Raw genomic sequence first — 21,800 nt, 5'->3', positions numbered from 1 at the left:
AACCTGTTCGAACATCTCTGGTGAGCGTCTGCTAAATGACTTAAATGTAAATGTAAATGTGAGACCTGAAAATAGCTGTACAGCGACGCTCCCCATCCAACCTGACACAGCTTGAGAGGCTCTGCAGAGAAGAATGGGAGAAACTCCCCAAATACAGGTGTGCCAAGCTTGTAGCGTCATACCCAAAATTACTCGAGGCTGTAATCACTGCCAAAGGTGCTTCAACAAAGTACTGAGTAAAGGGTCTGAATACTTATGTAAATGTGATATTTCAGTTTTTTATTTTTAATACATTTGCAAAAATGTCTAAACCGGTTTTTGCTTTGTAATTATGGGGTATTGTGTGTCGATTGGGGGGGGTACGATTTAATCATTTTAAGAACAAGGCTGTAACGTAACAAAATGTGGAAAAGGTGAAGGCGTCTGAATACTTTCCGAATGCGCTGTATATATGTTTATATGGACGGAATAAAAATATTAATGCAACAATTTCAAAGAGGTAAAGTTCATATAAAGAACATTCAATTGAAATAAATTCACTAGGCCCAAATCTATGGATTTCACATGACTGGGAATACAGATATGCTTCTGTTGGTCACAAATACAAAAAAAAGTAGGGGTGTGAATCAGAATACCAGTCAGTATCTGGTGTGACCACCATTTGCCTCATGCAGCGGGCATGCAGTCCTTCTCATATAGTTGATCAGGCTGTTGATTGTGTTCTGTAGAATGTTGTCCCACTCCTCTTCAATGGCTGTGTGAAGTTGCTGGATATTGGCGGGAACTGGAACACGCTTTCGTACATGTCGATCCAGAGCATTCCAAACAGCTCAGTGGGTGACATGTCGTGTGAGTATGCAGGTCATGGAAGAACTGGGATATTTTCAGCTTCCAAGAATTGTGTAGAGATCCTTGCGACATGGGACCGTGGATTATCATTATGAAACATGAGGTGATGGTGGCGGGAGATTGGCACGACCATGGGCTTCAGGATCTCGTCACGGTATCTCTGTGCATTCAAATATCCATAGATCAATCAATCTAATGTATTTATGAAGCCCTTTTTACATCAGCCAATGTCACAAAGTGCTATACAGAAACCCAGCCTAAACCCCAAACAGCAAGCAATGCCGATGTAGAAGCACGGTGGCTAAGAAAAACTCCCTAGAAAGGCAGGAACCTAGGAAGAAAACCTAGAGATGAACCAGGCTCTGAGGGGTGACCAGACCTCTTCTGGTTGTGCCGGGTGGAGATTATAACAGTACATGGCCAAGATGTTCAAATGTTCATATGTGACCAGCAAGGTCAAATAATAATAATCACAGTGGTTGTTGAGGGTGCAACAGGTCAGCACCTCAGGAGTAAATGTCAGTTGGCTTTTCATAGCCAATCATTCAGAGTTAGAGACAGCAGGTGTGGTATAGAGAGAGAGAGTCGAAAACATCAGGTCCAGGACAAGGTAGCACGTCCGGTGAACAGGTCAGGGTTCCATAGCTGCAGGCAGAACAGTTGAAACCGGAACAGCAGCACGACGAGGTGGACTGGGGACAGCAAGGAGGCCAGGAAGTCCTGAGGCATGGTCCGAGGGCTCAGGTCCTCCGAGAGAAGAGAAAGAGAGAGAATTAGTGGGAGCAGACATAAATTCACACAGGACACCGGATAAGACAGGAGAAATACTCCAGATATAACAAATGCAATTGTGATCATTGTCTGTAGCTTATGTCTGCCCATACCATAACCCCACCGCCACCATGGGGCACTCTGTTCACAATGTTGACATCAGCAAACTGCTCGCCCACACGACGCAATACACACCGTCTGCCATCTGCCTGGTACAGTTGAAACTGGGATTAATGCTTGAAGAGCACACTTCTCCAGCATGCCAGTGGCCATCTTAGGTGACCATTTGCCCACTGAAGTTGGTTACGACGCTGAACTGCAGTCAGGTCAAGACCCTGGTGAGGACGATGAGCACACAGATTAGCTGCCCTGAGACATTTTCTGACAGTTTGTGCAGAAATTCTTTGGCTGTGTAAACCCAGTTTCATCAGCTGTCCGGGTGACTGGTCTCAGATGATCCCCCAGGTGAACAAGCCAGATGTGGAGGTCCTGGGCTGGCTTGGTTACACGTGGTCTGCGGTTGTGAGGCCGGTTGGAAGTACTTCCAAAATCTCTAAAACGATGTTGGAGGCAGCTTATGGTAGAGAAATTAACATTTTAATTCTCAGGCAACAACTCTGGTGGACATTCCTGCAGTCAGCATGCCAATTGCATGCCCCTCGAAACTAGAGACACCTGTGGCATTGTGTGACAAAACTGCACATTTTAGTGGCCTTTTATGGTCCCCAGCACAAGGTGCACCTGTGTAATGATCATGCTGTTTAATCAACTTCTTAATATGCCACACCGGTTAGGTGCCAGACTGAGTTTTGGAGGGGAAATGGAAGTGAATGTGGGCGAGTTAAGTGAGGTGGAAGGTGTGGTGAAAAGCTTGGCGCCCAAGCCTGGTATCAATGGACATGATAAACAAGAATCTGGTCCAGTAGGAGTGACCTTTTTGGAGAAAGTGGATCCTTGCCTTTTGGCGGATCCATTTGTTGTTTCAAGGTGGGTGAGAAAGGAGTTTGGTGCCGTTGAATCAGTTAAGGTAACCCGTGGTGGACTTGTGATATTTGTTTGTGTTTCTTCTGACCAGAGGGAGCGGGCGCTCCATGTTACCTAACTTGGGTCAAGATCTGTTTCTTGCTTTGCTCTTAGGAACAGGGCACCATTTGAAAGGATTGATTTCTGGGGAAGCGTTAAGTGTGGAGGTGGAGCAATTGAAGTTGAAGATTCCTGATGTTTGTGACGCCCGCCGTTTGGTGCGAAGCAGTCCCAGTGGTGAGCGTGGTGAAGCAGAGGAGTCACTGTCAATCCTTTTGAGTTTTGAGTCAGTCTTTAAATCAAATCACATTTTATTGGTCACATACACATGGTTAGCAGGTGTTAATGCGAGTGTAGCGAAATGCTTGTGCTTCTAGTTCCGACAGTGCAATAATATCTGACAAGTAATCCAACAATTCCCCAACAACTACCTAATACACACAAATCTAAAGGGATGGAATATGTACATATGGCCGAGCGGCATAGGCAAGGTGCAATAGATGGTATAAGGTACAGTATATACATATGAGATGAGTAATATAAGATATGTTATCATTATTAAAGTAGCATTGTTTAAAGTGACTAGTGATCCATTTATTAAAGTGGCCAGTGATTTGAGTCTCTATGTAGGCAGCAGCCTCTCTGAGTTAGTGATTGCTGTTTAGCAGTCTGATGGCCTTGAGATAGAAACTGTTTTTCAGTCCCAGCTTTGATGCACCTGTACTGACCTCACCTTCTGGATGGTAGCGGGGTGAACAGGCAGTGGTTCGGGTGGTTGTTGTCTTTGATGATCTTTTTGGCCTTCCTGTGACATCGGGGCTGTAGGTGTCTTGGAGGGCAGGTAGTTTGCCCCCGGTGATGCTTTGTGCAGACCGCACCACCCTCTGGAAAGCCTTGCGGTTGAGGGCGGTGCAGTTGCCGTACCATGCGGTGATACAGCCCGACAGGATGCTCTCAATTGTGCATCTGTAAAAGTTAGTGAGGGTTTTAGGTGACAAGCCAAATTTCTTAAGCCTCCTGAGGTTGAAGAGGCACTGTTGCACCTTCTTCACCACACTGTCTGTGTGGGTGGACCATTTCAGTTTGTCTGTGATGTGTACGCCGAGGAACTTAACTTTCCACCTTATCCACTACTGTCCCTTCGATGTGGATCGGGGGGTGCTCCTAACAAAACCATGTTAGGATATATCAGTTATCCTGTTATAGCTTTTGTGCCGAATCCAATGCGCTGTTTCAGGTGCAATGTTTATGGCCATGTTGCAGCAGTTTGAAGGAGGGAGATTCCAAGATTTGGGAAGTGTGCAGGAGGGCATGGGATAGAGGATTGTGTCGTTTTGGTGGATAATATTTTGTGTGTTAACTGTAGGGGTGCCCATGTTGCTGGGGATCAGAAGTGTCCGGTGCGTGAGAGGGATGTTGAGGTGGCTAGAGTCAGAGTATTGGAGAAGGTGTTGTATGCTGAGGTAGTGAAGAAAGTCGATGAGGATGATTCAAGGGTAAGGGATCCTAAGATCCCTGTGAGTAGTAGATCTGTGTCAGCACAGAGGGATAGGCCAACGAGTGACATGCTTCAGTAAGGTTGGCTTCATAGCAATGGTTATCAACTGTACCACTGAAATGGAATGTCAATCACAGAAAACAGATGTGGTGGCAGCTGCAGAGAAATATTTGGGTATGCCAGATTTGACTTTAGAATAGTTTTATTTATTTTTTACTTCAGAAGAGTTACAGGGTGTGTTGAGTGGTGGTGTTCCGTCCTCCCAGGCCATTGGCATGGTTCAGGAGTAGATAGGGTCAAAGTAGTGGAATGGGGTAGTGGGGTTTTAATGAGTGTAGGATTAGTTTGAAAGATGTTTTTTATTTTTTTATTTTGTATTTTGGGTTGGCAGGTAGCCTAGTGGTTAGAGCGTTGGGCCAGTAACCAAAAAGGTTGCGAGTTTGAATCCCCGAGCTGACAAGGTAAAAATCTGTTGTTCTGTCCCTAAACAAGGCACTGTTTTTAGGCCGTCATTGTAAATAAGAATTTGTTCTTAACTGACTTGCCTATTTAAATAAAAAAATAAGAAATTATAATAGATTTATATTATAGTCCAGTTGGGGGCGGTAATGCAGTATATTGGATGCCACCCGCTGTTAAACTCAGAAGAAGAAGATGATGTATGCATTATCTTGGCAAAGGAGAAAATGCTCACTAACGGAGATGTAAACTAATGTGTGCAGTTTTTTTGTTGCGTTTTGTGCGTATGGAAACTTTCTAGGTTCTTTTATTTCACCTCAATTTCAATTTTTGAAAGTGTTGAACTGTTTTGAATTATGTGCTTCACCGGTGTTGGGTGTCATGTGTAAACATGGCGAGAATTGCATAAAAAGGTGTGATGACGCTAACGCTTGAGTTTACTTCCGGTGCATTTCTTCGGGTCAGTTTGGACGTGTGCTGCTAGCAGAAAAATGGCCTTAGACAAGCAAAATGAAGGAAAAATATTGCCTATGGATGAGAATAAAGAAAATACAACGGAAGATGGAATAGGACTGGAGAGTATCCTTTCTAAAGCTATAAAGCTGACACGGGACCAATATGTAATTTTGCGACACCACTATATTTTGGTGGAGGTGGGCTTACCTAACGTTAGTTAGCTAACGTAATTCCGGAAAGCTAGCGCTACGTGTCATTAGAAAAGTGGTTTACAGATGTTGTCATTAGAATATTCCTAAAATCATGTGTATGTAAGTAAATTAACACTGTCAACCTGCTACATCCATCACATAATGCAAATCCACTGCTGAAGTATATTTCCTGTGATCTTTTCTCATGCACCACTGTGTATGTAGCTAGCTATAGGTTCCTGTGTGAATGTAGTAGACTGGCCCTTAACGCAGACTTGCAGTTCTCCAGATCATCAAGGATTCCCAGCAACAACATGGCTTGCGACACGGGGATTATCAAAGATACAGGTGAGGTGGAGGACTGGACTATGGCAGCTTGACAATTATGGTTGGCTCATAGTTTCACACTGTAAAATTCACCCGTCTCTTAATCTCTGTTCAAGGGGATACTGCTCCCGGCGCTTGCGTCGTCTGCGCAAGACCCTGGGCTTCAAGTGCGGCAACAGGCACAAGTTCACTGGGAAAAAAGTGACTGTGGAGATGCTCTCTGACAAGCGGTACTCTGACAACAGGTAATGGTACCCCATCTCGTTCTTACAACCTTATTAAAGTACAACTGGATTTACAATCCAAATACTTCGTACATGAAAGCTGCCGGCAACCATCATTTGGTTCTAGAACCTTCAATCAAAATACTCATAATACATGGAGTGCCCAGAGAGGCACCAAAACAGCAGCCAGCGCTAAAGTTGGCCCAAGTCCCTTGAATATAACAAATCCCTTTTTTAGGTATCTACTGCTGGTACTGATGGAGGCTGAGCGGGCGTGGAGCTATGCCATGCAGCTGAAGCAGGAGGCCAACACAGAGCCCCGCAAACGCTTCCACCTGCTTTCCCGCCTGCGGAAGGCCGCCAAACATGGCGAGAGGCTGGAGAAGCTGTGTGAGAGCCCTCGTGTGGATGCCAAGACCAAACTGGAAGCACAGGTAGGGTAATGCCCTGACCTGGAGAGTCGGTGACTTTCCCTATTGTTTCACCTTCATTTCTTTCAACATGTGGTTCAAATTCTGTGCAAGTGAAGTAACAATTTAACTGAAACTAACATTTAAAGACAAATATTTATCAGTTGAGGAACCAACAGTATAGGCAGCTGGGCGTGTCCATGAGGAAAGAGCGCTTCAGGGCCCTTTCTTTCTAACCTATCTGAAATAGCTGCTGATGACCTCTGAATTAATAATAATGAATGCAACTTGTCTGTAGGCCTACACCTCCTACCTGAGTGGCATGGTGCGCTTTGAGCTGCAGGAGTGGAAGGCTGCCATGGAGGCCTTCAACAAGTGCAAGTGAGTCTGACCCCACTATACTACCTAAAGGTTGAAGTGTGGCTCTTTTTGATTGCTGAGCTTTTGATCTAGAGAATTGAGATCATTTCACATGGGGCAAATCAGGCCTCAAGAATTTCGGCTACATTGTATGTTGACAGATGTCAAGTTGTCTGTACCTACGTGTAGGCGTATGCTTAACATATCCAAACACATTCAAGCATATAGCTGTGTTCTCGGACCACCATCTTGCTACGTGTGAACTATAGAACATTCCATGTGTCTGTTTTGTAACCTCTCTCAGGACCATCTATGAGAAGCTGGCCAGTGCCTTTACTGAGGAGCTGGCAGTGCTGTATCACCAGCGTGTGGAGGAGATCTCACCCAACATCCGCTACTGTGCTTACAACATAGGTAGGCGACACACGCATCCCGTCGCTCAGATTGACAGTGGATTGCACTTTCATTTGTATTCACACATGCACATTTCTCACATTGAGAAAATCACATACACTACCATTCAAAAGTTTGGGGTCACTTAGAAATGTCTTTTTTTTAAGAAAGGCACTCTTTTTAAACCATTAAAATAACATCACATTTATCAGAACAATGTCTACAGCATATTTAATGTTGTAAATTACTATTGTAGCTGGAAACGGCAGATTTTTTTTATGGGATATCTACATAGGCGTACAGAGGCCCATTATCAGCAACCATCACTCCTGTGTTCCAATGGCACGTTGTGTTAGCTAATCCAAGTTTATCATTTTAAAAGGCTAATTGATCATTTAGAAAACCCTTTTGCAATTATGTTAACACAGCTGAAAACGGTTGTCCTGGTTAAAGAAGCAATAAAACTGGCCTTTAGATTAGTTGAGTATCTGGAGCATCAGCATTTGTGGGTTCGATTTCAGGCTCAAAATGGCCAGAAACAAACTTTCTTCTGAAACTCGTCAGTATTCTTGTTCTGAGAAATGAAGGCTATTCCATGAGAAATTGCCAAGAAACTGAAGATCTCGTACAACGCTGTGTACTACTCCCTTCACAGAACAGCGCAAACTGGCTCTATACAGAATAGAAAGACTGGGAGGCCCCGGTGCACAACTGAGCAAGAAGACAAGTACATTAGTGTCTAGTTTTGAGAATCAGACGCAAGTCCTCAACTGGCAGCTTCATTAAATTGTACCAGTCTCAATGTCAACAGTGACGAGGCGACTCTGGGATGCTGGCCTTCTAGGCAGAGTTGCAAAAATAAGCCATCTCAGACTGGCCAATAAAAAGAAAAGTTTAAGATGGGCAAAAGAAGACACAGGACAGAGGAAGATTGGGGGAAAAAAGTGTTATGGACAGGCCACTCTACGTTTGAGGTGTTCGGATCACAAAGGACATTCGTGAGACCCAGAAAAGATGCTGGAGGAGTGCTTGACGCCATCTGTCAAGCATGGAGGCAATGTGTTGGTCTGGGGGTGCTTTGGTGGTGGTAAAGTGGGAGATTTGTACAGGGTAAAAGGGATCTTGAAGAAGGAAGGCAATCACTTCATTTTGCAACGCCATGCCATACCCTGTGGATGGCGCTTATTTGGAGCCAATTTCCACCAACAGGACAATGACCCTGAGCACAGCTCCAAACTATGCAGTAACTATTTAGGGAAGAAGCAGTCAGCTGTTATTCTGTCTATAATGGAGTTGCCAGCACAGTCACCTGATCTCAACCCTATTGAGCTGTTGTGGGAACAGCTTGACCGTATGGTACGTAAGAAGTGCCAATCCAACTTGTGGGAGGTGCTTCAGGAAGCATGGTGTGAAATCTCTTCAGATTGCCTCAACAAATTGTCTACTAGAATGTCAACGGTCTGCAAAGCTGTAATTACTGCAAATGGAGGACACTTATTTCAATTAAAAATCATTATTTGTAACCTTGTCAACGTCTTGACTATATCTCCTATTCATTTTGCAACTCATTTCATGTTTGTTTTTCATGGAAAACAAGGACATTTGTAAGTGACCCCAAACTTTTGAACTGTAGTGTATGCATTCTACCGCTTCTCTCTTTCTCTCTCTCTCTCTCTCTCTCACACACACACACACACACAACTCATTCCTGTTCAGTTGACTGGTACTGAACAACCCTACTCCCCTCTGACTCTAGGTGACCAGAATGCCATGAATGAGCTGATGCAGATGAGGCTGAGTGCAGGAGGAGGAGGAGGCATGATGGCTGAGAAACTAGAGGTCAGTGTGTGGTCCCTCTCACTGTAAAACACATAGTAACTACTACTTTACTACTGGAAAGTGGGGCCATACATCTGTCCCTACATCTATATTTTACTCATTAGTGCGGAGAGAATCACTTTGTTCCATTGTCCATACTGTTATACCACTTAGAATGCAGGCCCAATACATTGCTCTCTTTATCAGTAGTAGGCTAGTGTGGATATTGGAACTGACCTGTCTTATGTAGCATACTGTTGAATGGTTATGGTATTATTCCAGGCACTGATCACACAGACGAGAGCCAAGCAGGCAGCCACCATGAGCGAGGTGGAGTGGCGAGGCCGAACGGTGCCCGTCAAGATCGACAAGGCCCGCATCTTCCTGCTGGGCCTGGGAGACAACGAGGCTGCCATCGCCCAGGTCAGTGACCCTACCAGGGGACTGGTCACATTTTCACACTACTGAGCCAAGCAGAACTTGACTGGTCTGGTTTCGCATCCACCGCAGTTGCTAGAAAGGACAATGTGAAAATAAAATATCCGAGCCGGCACAGTACGGTTCAGGTCAGCACGATAATGTTAAAAGGAGGGCTCGACATTAACGCTTGTCCTCTTGTCTGGGACAAGCAACAACAACAACAAGTCGGATAAGCAGAATATAGATTTGTTGTCCGACTGGACAAATAATTCACACGACAAACAATTACTCAGATTAGAATTGAATCTAAGCATCTTCTAGATGTGCTGTCTCGTGCACTGTTTTCCCAATCTCTGCAGAGAGGAACCGAGTAGAAATGTATCGTATTGACAGGCACGAGCGGTCTTTCAACCTGCGGTTGCAAGATGCACTTTTTGAGATCACCCTGTGCACATTTGTTTATTCCTTGCTAGCTAGTGAGTTATTTGCCCAGTTATTTTTGGTCAGCAAACAGGGTTCGTACGGTCATGAAAACATGTGTGTTACCTGTGCTAGTGGCAGCAGGTAGCCTATAAAATAATGATTGACAACAGACTAACTAGTGAGAAATTCTGTTAAACCCTACTAATGTTCTTTGCCTCTTACAACATGCTTATCAGTCATCTTTTTTGGCTTATGGTGTTAAAGGCCTTTTATTTGGGGGGGGTGGGACCAGTATCTTGAGCTTTCAGTCAAGTAAAGAAACTGTCCTACTTATCTGACTGACAAGTGGCTAAACTTTAATGTCCAGCCATGAAAAGGGTTTCTGCTTGGACACCTCTGCTTCATTATGGGCTAGTGTGAAGTAGCTACAGGGCTAGTAGCAAACTTATGAGCCTAGGGAACAAGGATCCCTTATGAACTAGAGAAACTGGGAGGACCAGTGAACAGGGGTTTAGTGGCGCAGCCTAGTCAGTGCTCTTTCTTTAGCAGTATCAAGCTGTTATCAACCAGTCTGTAGGGAGAGATTATCCTCAAGGCAGGTCAGGAGTCCAACGGTGGCTATCGTCTCGTGTAGTTCACCTTGGGTCTCAGTAGGTGGCATTCGCTCCACTACAGCTCACTGACAGGTGTCTATTGTCAGACTCTTCTTACCTTCCCTGTCAGTCTTCCTGTAGGCCTGCCTCTTCTACCCTGCGGCCACACCAGTCACATCCACCTGCACTTGGCTCTGGCATGCTGCCGATTGTGCTGTCAAACTGCATTCTATGCATAGCAACCCACACTCACATGGCTACACCCATCAACCCTAGTCTCTTTGGACAGACTAGCATCGGAGCTAAATGGTTATCAGTTTGGGAGTGGGACCATCATTTCTGTTAGATGTAGTGTAGCGTTACATGTAGTTGTTGTGCTTACGCTTTTGAAGTAAGGCTGCTTTGGGGTCTGGTCAGAAATTCCCCTCATACCTGTCCTGTCCACAACAGTTGTATCCAAATTAGCTTTTTGAGTTGAGGGTTAACATTTCATGCACTTCGATCTATAATTGATATGTCAGTCAATGATTCTGTTACGTTTATGGAAGGTACCATTTTCATGTGAAGAACACAAGGTTTCAGAAGCAGTTGGACCATAATACCTTTCCCCGTATGGCTGCCTCTACTTCTACACTCCCCTTTATCTACCTCAGTTGTCTAAAGTTATGGCCCATTTTATACAGAGAAATTGATATAGTAGACAATGTAACCAATCACAACCCTCCTTTTACTTGTATCATTGCACATCCTGCATATCACCAGTAGAATGTGACAATTTTGAATCCATTTTCACATTCACTATGTTGGTAATGCTTACAAACTCTAGAAGTAGCATTGATCCCACTGGAACTTTGATATGCCTGTAGAGTATATTATGTTCAACAATTTATATAGAATTTCTAAACATTTCAATATTCATGTTTATATATTTCAATATTCATAAATGTGAATATTAAAATACTATTTTTACAGAGCAAGCGGTAAAGCTTCATTTGACATTTTTGCTTTGTAGCACACAAATGAAACATTATGGAATCTTAAAAGGAGGCCTATGTAATGTCATATGGCAGGTTTTGTTTCTCATTTATACATTTTTATATTTGACATTTGTATCTGTCAACATTACTTCCTCCAAAGGACTTCTGTAGATTACATTTGTCTGGGTAAGTGAGGAATCCCTCAACCATTCCAACGGAACTGCCATTTAAGGCCATGCGCAAGCCCTAGGGGACATACTGAAGAGGGATGCGCCATCCCTCTCTCTTTGAAAGCACAGAAGACACCAGACTGGTTCTCCCAGTCCTGTTAGGGGCTAGGCATTGCCAGGGTGGTGGCACTAGTTTGTGTGTCACCACAAGACACTCTCCCTACATGCTGGATGGATAGGAGTGGATGTTACTTCAATGTCTGCCCAATACGAATTTGTCTTACATGGCAACTCTCACAGCTTTTCAGCCTCATTTTCATCATCTCCAGCACAGTAACGTTTACATATGTGAAAATGCTGCATTTCTACTTTTTGTAGAAAAATATATTATGTTAACACATTCTACCCGATGACATCAAAAGTTACATTTGAAAAACAGTGATTTTTAAACACTGAGATTCATGGTGACGTGGGGAGCAAGAAAATGCCATCCCTCTGGCTAGAAACTCGAAGGTTTTTTACTTTTTAAATTTTTAAAAATATTTTTTTAATCCTATCCTGTGTGTTACAAGGTAGATTTCCATTCAATTGGTGACAGATTTTGATGCGGATATTCCAAAATCCACAAAACAGACTTTGAAAAATCAGTGTGTGACGACGTAGTGCACACAATGTACTTTTTCTCTTAAGTTCATGTACCGGGAAAGATGTTGAAAGTAAAATGTGTTTCCATCGCATTTTCAACTGTCTCAAACTGTTGCGTTAAATAGCAAATGTCCCTACTCTGGTCAGATACACTGCGTAGGGTTGGGCGTAATCCACATTTTGATAGTCCTACTCTTTCTGTACCATACCGGGTTATATGGTATTAACTGAAGTGCACACAAGGGGCGCTATATATTAAAAAAAAAAAGGTTTAAGCCGTTATAAAAAATGTTTTGTTGCACACAACAATTTAGGCAACAGGGATCATGGAAAGGATTGTATGTCTGTGCTGTGAACCAGAAGCTTGATCTTTACATCTAGCCACTAGATGTCAACTTAGGAATAGCTGGAGCCCGTAGCTTTCTAATAGTTATTGTTATAAGCAGGGGCGCAGCATGCACCCTCGTACATCAACATTTAAACAATGTTTGCGGGTGCGTGCTATGCCACGGTTTATAACGAAATCTAAGATGTGTCAAATTATATCCAGCTAAGGGCTCCAGCATATGCATTTGGTTTGCTTATTCTTTTGACCGGTGTTCAAATCATACCGCCGGTATTTCGAAATACCCCGGTATACTGTATAACCGGTATACCATCCAAGCCTAACAGTGCGGGTAGGCTATTTAACATGACGCTATTAAGAGCGAGAAGATCTTTGTCAAATGGCAGTCAAGCATAAGACCCTCTATTTATTGGAAAGGTGCATCAAGATCACCGTGCACTTTCACCACCCTTTGAAATTCATCGTAAATGATTTAAACTGTAGCCTAGCTTACTGAACTGCATGGTTTCCAGAGTTGTAGTGGGAGGACCACACACCATATCATCTCATGACTCCAGTATAATGATTATAATGTCAATATTTGTGCATTTAAGGAGTTTCCACCACCATTGCTCACATAATTAATTTTACAGACACAAAAAGATCCCACCATGTCGAATGAACACTCTTTCTGCATTTATAAAATTGTTCTGAAACCATCGGTTTCATCACAGCTGTCGTGATTTACATTTTTTTTTTTTTATACAGTTACTTTACCTGCATAACTGGATGGAAACGTGCTTAATGATAAGCATTTTTGTAGGACATTTTTATATTTTTAACCACATCCATATAAATGTGCCGTTTTCAAATATGTAGACACTGGTATGGTGCTGGAGATGAGGAATTTGAGGTTAAAAAGTGGCAGAATTGTCCTTTTTTTTAAAGTAGAACGCTCCCAATCATTCCCCGCCATGTTTTAGCACTTTAATGATTGCTTAAGTGTTTTTGTCAGCTAAAGAGAAGACACATGAGATTTACTGTCTCACAAGCATGTACACCGATTCGTCAGAGGATAAGATGCGGCAAAATAATGTAAGATTGGATTGGTTTGTCAGCAGGTGAATATATAACAAACATATATTTTATTAGCAATTTTTGAATTTAATATGGGCACTGCTAGGACGTTCTAACTAGGACGTGTCATTGACGATACTTAAATATTTCTGACTCACTCATCTTCTAAAACGACTGACATTTTTCATAAACAATATAAACCACAACACTTGGCTGCTTCCCAAACCTGCAAGTTAGCCTACTGTAACGTACACAATAAGCCTGTGTTACTTCTTGGGTGACATGAAGAACAAGGCTTCTCTTTCACATCGGTCCTGAGCTACAGTAACTCTAGGAATTTACCTTCTACAGGAATGTCTGCAGCAACCTGCTCTGCTGCATTCTTCTCTCTCCCAGTCACAGCCTTACCCAAGACCTACTTTTACACTAATATTTGCATGATTTAATCTGATTCGTACCGTAAGCAAGGCTCCACAGGCAACCATTTAAAGTATGAGCACATGTGAGTAAAATGCTGCCGTAGGTATTTCAGCAGCACAGGGATAGGGAAGATCTCGCTTGCTTATGCCTCACGTCCTCTATCCTCATGTCCTACTCAATACACATTGGAGAAGATGATCAGGGGAGGTATATATGGAAATATGATTTATATTTTGTGTCATATTTATACTGGATCACCCTTTGTCCCCCACAGGCAGCCAATGAGGAGACCAAGGAACGTCTGTATGAGACCCTACTAGCCGAGTGCAGAGACACCATCCAGGCTGTGAGAGAGGAGCTGAAAACTGAAGCGGTAAGTATGACTGACACCGAAAGAGTTACAGACATGACTGTTAGAGTTATGGACAGTTACGTTTGAAGTTACAGACAGGACGGTTACGTTTGAAGTTACAGACAGGACGGTTACGTTTGAAGTTACAGACAGGACGGTTACGTTTGAAGTTAGACAGGACGGTTACGTTTGAAGTTACAGACAGGACGGTTACGTTTGAAGTTACAGACAGGACGGTTACGTTTGAAGTTACACACTGGACAGTTAGGGTTACGAACTGACCAGGGTTCACATTGATACTTGGGATTACTGACCTGACAGTACAGTTCATAGGCTAAACAGTAACGTGAGTAGGAGGGTCAAGGACTGTACCAGACCCTGTCACTATCTGTCTATGGGTAAATGCTCCCTGACTTTTCAACTCTGCAGAAGCAGCGAGAGAGATCTGATGAAGCCAGTGGGAAGGTGTCCAACCTGCAGTTCCTGCACAGGTAAGAGAGGTCATTCTGTCTGACATTTGCCGGGGATGCAAGACGCATGGCGACCATTATCTCCTCACCGCATCCTCAACTGTATTGGAGAAGGTCCCTCCCCTCAGACTGTCTTCTCCAATGCGTTTTGAGAAGATGAGAAATGCAAGCAAATATGAAATAAGAGCCTATCTGTACATGGAATCAGTCTTTGACCTGTTTGTGTGTGTGTCCCTTCCATAGCTACCTGACCTACATCAAGCTGTGGACGGTGGTGAAGAGGAACGAGAGCATGGCCCACATGCTGCAGGCCAAGCTGAAGGAGCCGCAGACGGACGAGAACAAACGGGGCCCTCGCCCCCAGGACCTCATCCGTCTCTACGACATCATCCTCCAGGTACAAACACACCTGGGTCGTATTCAGTAGCCACAAAACGGAAGAAAACAGAGTAAAACAGGGCGGTACTACCTGAGGTTGTCCAATAAAAACGTTTAGTTTTCTGTTAAAATGTTTTGCTGTTGTGTGCACTAATGATAACACAAGAACACCGTGTCATATTCCATTATGTCTGGCACATTCCAAATGTCTGTCCTAGTCATCTCATAATGTTACAGTAATTGATAGTGAAACTGAATGGTTTGATATTTTCCTGCTTCATAACCACAAAACATCCACACCGTTCTTGGAGTTGGAGAAATACCTCTATTTACTCAGCATACCCAGGGTCAAGTACAAAAACTATACTGAACAAAAATATAAACGCAACATGTGAAGTAGTTTCATGAGCTTAAATAAAAGATGCCGTAAATGTTCCATACGCAAGCTTATTTCTATAAAATTTTGAGCACAAGTTTGTTTACATCCCTGTTAGTGAGCATTTCCCCAGAACATCCAGGTGTGGCAGATCAAGAAGCTGGTTAAACAGCAGGATCATAACACAGGTGCACCTTGTTCTGCGGACAATAAAAGGCCACTCTAAAATGTGCAGTTTTGTCACACAACACGATGCCACAGATGTCTCAAGTTTTGAGGGAGCGTGCAATTGGCATGCTGACTCCAGGAATGTCCACCAGAGCTGTTGCCGGAGATTAGAATTTTCATTTCTCTACCATAAGCCGCCTCCAACGTCACTTTAGAAAATGTGTCAGTATAGGCAACCGGCCTCACAATCACAGACCGTGTAACCACGCCAGCCCAGGACTTCATCTGACTTATTCACCTGCGGGATCGTCTGAGGGAGCCTGCCATTCAACCGTAATGTTAAGCCTGTAGAATAACATGTTTCTTTCGGACTCTATTTCTATGTTTAAGCCTTTACCAGTGAGTCATCTTGTCCTTGTTGATGTTGCCTCATGACTGTTTCCACAGAGTCTGGCAGAGCTGTCCACCCTGCAGGGGCTGGAGGAAGATCACACGTTCCAGAAGGAGGTGGCCCTCAAGATGCTGGTCTACAAGGCCTACAGGTCAGAGCTCACACGACGGAGAACACACACCGTCCACACACACACACACTCCCACAGGTGTTTCTTCATAGCCTTGATGTATAAGCTAGTAAAGAAATGTAGTGAACTGTCTTATATATCACACACACTTGCTGGCTTGACCCCTGCCATTCAGCTGTTTCTGATCTGCCTCTGCCAGAACCGAAGCGTACACCAGTCACTAACCTCCCAGCTCTCTCTCTCCCCCCAGGTGTTTCTTCATAGCCCAGTCATACGTGCTGGTGAAGAAGTGGAGCGAGGCTCTGGTCCTGTATGAGCGGGTCCTGAAGTACGCCATGGAGGTCCAGTCCAAGGCTAAGAGCCTCAACAACAGCCTCAAGGTATCAGACACTGACCCCTGACCTATAACCTTTGACCCCCTGACTGTGGCCAGTGTGTAAACGTACATTTTAACATGCAGGTAACTGCCAAAATAAAGGAAACGCTAACATAAAGTGTCTTTTTAATAGGGCGTTGGGCCAACCCGAGTCACAACGGCATCAATGCGCCTATGCATGACAGATTCTGCCAGTGTCTGGAACTCTATTGGAGGGATCTGATACCATTCTTCCATGAGACATTCCATAATGTGGTGGTGGTAAATGCCCTCTGACGCCGCTCCAGATCGCCCATAAGTGTTCAGTTGGGTTGAGATCTGGTGACTGAGACGGGTGACCATGACGCGTGGTTTAATTCATTTTCATGCTCATCGGACCATTCCGTGACCGCTCGTGCCACCTGGATGGGGCCATTGTCATCCAATTGGGGCATAGCCATGATAGCCAAAATAATGGCCTTCCCAGTGTTTTTATACATGACCCTAAGCATAATTAACTTGGCACTGTGTGGAAGCACCTGCTTTTAATATACTTTGTATCCCTCATTCAAGTGTTTCCATTATTTTGGCAGTTACCTGTATCTACAACTCATGCGTTAAAGAAAAGCTTTGTCTGTCAAATACTATTCATCAAATAGAATCAATTGGCTCCGAGTACAAACCATGACAATATCCACAAAGTAGGTGTTCTATTATCTTTTAGGGGGGGCGTGTTTGTCATTGAAATGTTTGCAGGTAGGTAAACATAGGTGTTATTCATGATACTCTACTGTGGGACTGTCAAAGTGTCTTTGCCTAATGTTTCTGTCTCCCTTGCCTAAAGGATCTGCCTGATGTGCAGGAGCTGATCACAGAGGTCAACGCTGAGAAATACTCGCTTCAGGCGGCAGCCATCTTAGGTGGGTACCTGACTTGCAAGGGCAGCCATTTTGTTTCTATAGGGTAATACCCTTACCCGGGTTAGGCTACTTCCTTTGTATTGACTTTTCTGCTTGACTTGTCATTGTTGTGATCTGACCGGTATGTGTTTTGTAAGACTTGTGGTCTCTGGTTTATTTTGCCTGTGTTATGAAGCTGAGGGTGTGTTTGTATTTTAGACACGGAGGATGCTCCTGAAGCACCCTGTCAGCAGAAGGTGAAAGACAACACGGTAAGAACGAACAAAAGTAGCCTCCCACATGAAAACAAAGTCTCACAGCTAACTACCCCAATGTGCTTAGCCCTAACTCTAATCTCTCGTGGAGAGATTCTGCGTGTAATTACGGTGTTTGGGTTTTTTGTCACTGGTTATTTGAACAAATCACAATTTCGCAGGTGTTAGCATCTTTTGAAGTTTGGAAGGGGACATTCGGACGTAACTCGCAAAGAGAGGGTAGAGCTCCTCGTTCCACTCCTCATTCTAGCATTTCTTGATCTCTTCTCTTAACGTTGACCCAGAACCAAATAGCGCAGTTGACCAAATCCGTGATCATTTAGTCCTAGATTAACTCTGACTCCTCTGTACCTCTCAAGTTCCAGCCCAGCCATTTCCTGGGCTACTTTCAGATAATGGTGGAGTAAAAGTGTAGTGAATACTACTGTGTGTGTAAGTTGTGCAGTTGTGAGAGGAAGTAGTGTGCCTACCACAGATCATTGCCTTACACGGGCCAGTCTGTGGGAAAAATACTCCCTGACCTGCCTCAGTCAATACATTACAGAGCTGGAATGCTGCCTAGCAGACTGACATGGAAAAACAACAATGTTTGGGTGATGGGTAAAATATCAGGAGGCCTCTGCCAGACATGCTAAACTCAGCAAAAAAAGAAACGTCCTCTCACTGTCAATTGCATTTATTTTCAGCAAACTTGTGTAAATATTTGTATGAACACAACAAGATTCAACAACTGAGACACAAACTGAACAAGTTCCACAGACGTGACCTAACAGAAATGGAATAATGTGTCCCTGAACAAGGGGGGTCAATATCAAAAGTAACAGTCAGTATCTGGTGTGGCCACCAGCTGCATTAAGTACTGCAGTGCATCTCCTCATGGACTGCACAAGATTTGCCAGTTCTTGCTGTGAGATGTTACCCCACACTTCCACCAAGGCACCTGCAAGTTCCCGGACATTTCTGGGGGGAATGGCCCTAGCCCTCACCCTCCGATCCAACAGGTCCCAGACGTGCTCAATGGGATTGAGATCCGGGCTCTTCGCAGGCCATGGCAGAACACTGACATTCCTGTCTTGCAGGAAATCATGCACAGAACGAGCAGTATGGCTGGTGGCATTGTCATGCTGGAGGGTCATGTCAGGATGAGCCTGCAGGAAGGGTACCACATGAGGGAGGAGGATGTCTTCCCTGTAACGCACAACGTTGAGATTGCCTGCAATGACAACAAGCTCAGTCCGATGATGCTGTGACACACCGCCCCAGACCATGACGGACCCTCCACCTCCAAATCGATCCCGCTCCAGAGTACAGGCCTCGGTGTAACGTTCATTCGTTCGACGATAACCGCGAATCCGACCATCACCCCTGGTGAGACACAACTGCGACTCGTCAGTGAAGAGCACTTTTTGCCAGTCCTGTCTGGTCCAGCGACGGTGGGTTTGTGCCCTTAGGCGACGTTGTTGCCGGTGATGTCTGGTCAGGACCTGCCTTACAACAGGCCTACAAGCCCTCAGTCCAGCCTCTCTCAGCCCATTGCGGACAGTCTGAGCACTGATGGAGGGATTGTGCGTTCCTGGTGTAACTCGGGCAGTTGTTGTTGCCATCCTGTACCTGTCCCGCAGGTGTGATGTTCGGATGTACCGATCCTGTGCAGGTGTTGTTACACGTGGTCTGCCACTGCAAGGATAATCAGCTGTCCGTCCTGTCTCCCTGTAGTGCTGTCTTAGGCGTCTCACAGTACGGACATTGCAATTTATTGCCCTGGCCACATCTGCATGCCTCCTCGCAGCATGCCTAAGGCACTTTCACGCAGATGAGCAGGGACCCTGGGCATCTTTCTTTTGGTGTTTTTCAGAGTCAGTAGAAAGGCCTCTTTAGTGTCCTTAGCTTTCATAACTGTGACCTTAATTGCCTACCATCTGTAAGTTGTTAGTGTCTTAACGACCATTCCACAGGTGCATGTTCATTAATTGCTTATGGTTCATTGAACAACCATGGGAAAGTGTTTAAACCCTTTACGATGAAGATCTGTGGTTATTTGGATTTTTATGAATTATCTTTGAAAGACAGGGTCCTGAAAAAGGGGCTTTTCTTTTTTGCTGAGTTTGTCATTGTGTAATCCCACACAGGATCGGGTTTCGCTCTTAATAAATCTGTCATAGAAATGTCATGCTGCTATGTCGACATGGCAGGCATTAGTTGTTCACTACGGAACCTAGTGCTGGTTCATGAAAAATGGCCTGCATTGGAACCACGCGTATGTTTTCTGCTAGCTGACAGACTAGCCATACCTTATGACAGGTTCTAGTCATTTACTTTTACCAGTCCCTTCTCTCCCTCTAATTTGTCTACCCCCTACCCCTCTTTTGGCTACCACCCCTCTCCATCCAGCCTCTGTGTGAGCGCCTGGATACCTTCCACCTGGACCCCACCCTAGTGGGGAAGCAGCCCAACCTGGTCCAGTTTCCCCCTGACTTCCAGCCCATCCCCTGTAAGCCCCTCTTCTTTGACCTGGCACTCAACCACGTGGCCTTCCCACCCCTCGACGACAAGGTGGAGCAGAAGGGCAAGGGCGGCCTGACCGGCTACATCAAGGGCATCTTCGGCTTCGGCAGCTAAATCGAGTCCCAGGCTTTGGTGAGGCCTTCAGGTCGTAAACAGCCAGATATTGATAAACAGGCTGAGTGGGTTTCTAGAAAACTGTCATCCATCTGAATTGTGGAAACAATGTCTGTCTGGAAATGGCACCCTGTTTCCTTATGTAGTAGACAATTTGGTCAAAAGTAGTGCACTGCGTAGGGTATAGAGCGTCATTTGGAAAGCTACCAGTTTGAGACTTCATGTTCTAGAGGTTTCCTGCCTTGGGGGTTGTTGAAGGGAACAAACACAACACACTTTACAGAGGGAAACAAACCCAATTGACTTATCTAGAATTATTTTCATTTTCAACTCTTAAAAGCGCTTTCATGTACCCAGTCTCAATGTCAGTATACAGGAGGGAGGGAGAGTAAGTGTTGTATCATACAGTAGAAACCGTATAAATGCAGCCCGCAGGGTAAATCCACGACCAAGCCATGATGTCTCATAACACATTCATTTCTGATCGTGGTCATGCTGTCAAAATTCTACCACCTCTGTATTGCCTCAAATTTCTTATGACTAATATCTAGATTGTGAGACAAGTTCTCAATTTAGAGAATAAATGATCTGTCTGTCTTGTCCTGCATGCCGTTGTGGCACCAATACAGCTCTGCATGGATGACAGTTAAAGTTAGACTAGACATCAGGATTGAAATGGTCCTGTTAATTTCCTTATACAACAATGGGGTTCAGTGGCCAATGACTTTATATTCGGTACAGGAACAGACTCTAACATGTTTATATTATATAATGATATAACTTTTTAAAACATTTATCTAAGTTCTGTGTGTGACAAAAGACAGAATGACCTTTGAGGTCAAAGGTGACTGCTTAGGATTCCTTTTCGACTCACCCCCGAAAGCCTGAGGCAGCATTGATGAACTTCTGTCAAAAACAACCCTAGTATGTCTAGAAATACATTATTTTAGTACACACTAGTTCATTGTATCAGTTGGCTCCTATTCCAACAGGTTTTAAATGGGAGGGAGCGGCACCCTTTTTGAGTGCCTACCACCTCTTCAGCTTTTCCAGTACCAAAGCCAGTTCTGTAATCCAGTCTTTAGTTATTCAATGGACCTCATATTTGCATTTGCCTATGATGACTTACCGTGTTCTTCACTACAGGTTGTCAATTTACCTTCTGTCCTCTCTTCAATCTAACTCTTTGTTCGCTCTTTAATTTGGGGTGATATCGGTCTTGTACGTTTTATTTCAATGCTTTTTTTTGTTTCCCAATGTGGTCATGTGTTAATAAACAGGATTTGGGTTAAATGCGTTTTGGAATGGTTTCACGCATCGTCACCCAAGATGCCCGAAAAATGATTTCTCTAAACATGATTTGAAAACTAAGTGGAGTATTGAAGAGGAGATTGTGAAATGATGAATTATTTTCCAGGCTTCTAATTAAAAAACGAGACATTTGCGGCAAACGTGACCAGAGTTTGTCCTTTTTTTTCCCCCCTCATGTCTAACTTTTCTTGAACGTTTCAAGATGTTACTTGGCTTTTTGTCATTTTCACTCACTTTTTAGTTTGAC

At 44.1% G+C, this 21,800-nt stretch overlaps 1 protein-coding gene across 1 annotated transcript; it reads left to right on the top strand.

The window, feature by feature from the left end:
* The first annotated feature begins 4,808 nt into the window (after positions 1 to 4,808).
* Positions 4,809 to 21,698, top strand: LOC115178816 (signal recognition particle subunit SRP68). Its single transcript, XM_029740153.1, has 16 exons — positions 4,809 to 5,179; positions 5,529 to 5,595; positions 5,691 to 5,819; positions 6,037 to 6,232; positions 6,507 to 6,589; positions 6,873 to 6,982; positions 8,718 to 8,800; positions 9,062 to 9,202; positions 14,104 to 14,202; positions 14,611 to 14,672; positions 14,895 to 15,048; positions 16,021 to 16,115; positions 16,345 to 16,474; positions 17,294 to 17,369; positions 17,568 to 17,620; positions 20,015 to 21,698. Exons 1-16 carry the CDS (start codon positions 5,092 to 5,094, stop codon positions 20,240 to 20,242), a joined length of 1,794 nt encoding a protein of 597 aa, XP_029596013.1. The 5' UTR covers positions 4,809 to 5,091; the 3' UTR covers positions 20,243 to 21,698.
* Positions 21,699 to 21,800: the final 102 nt, after the last annotated feature.

The sequence above is a fragment of the Salmo trutta genome, chromosome 38 (genome assembly GCF_901001165.1).
Source record: "Salmo trutta chromosome 38, fSalTru1.1, whole genome shotgun sequence".
Lineage (NCBI taxonomy): Eukaryota > Metazoa > Chordata > Actinopteri > Salmoniformes > Salmonidae > Salmo > Salmo trutta.
The sequence above is the reverse complement of the archived record's forward strand: the minus strand, read 5'-3'. Positions and strand labels throughout refer to the sequence as shown.

What these genes read in the sequence shown, in the direction of transcription:
- LOC115178816 (XM_029740153.1), top strand. Translation starts at nt 5,092, where the DNA reads ATGGCCTTAGACAAGCAAAATGAAGGAAAAATATTGCCTATGGATGAG. An exon ending in AGATGGAATAGGACTGGAGA is followed by an intron (nt 5,180 to 5,528) that starts GTATCCTTTCTA and finishes GCAGACTTGCAG; the next exon opens with TTCTCCAGATCATCAAGGAT. An exon ending in AGGAGCTGAAAACTGAAGCG is followed by an intron (nt 14,203 to 14,610) that starts GTAAGTATGACT and finishes TCAACTCTGCAG; the next exon opens with AAGCAGCGAGAGAGATCTGA.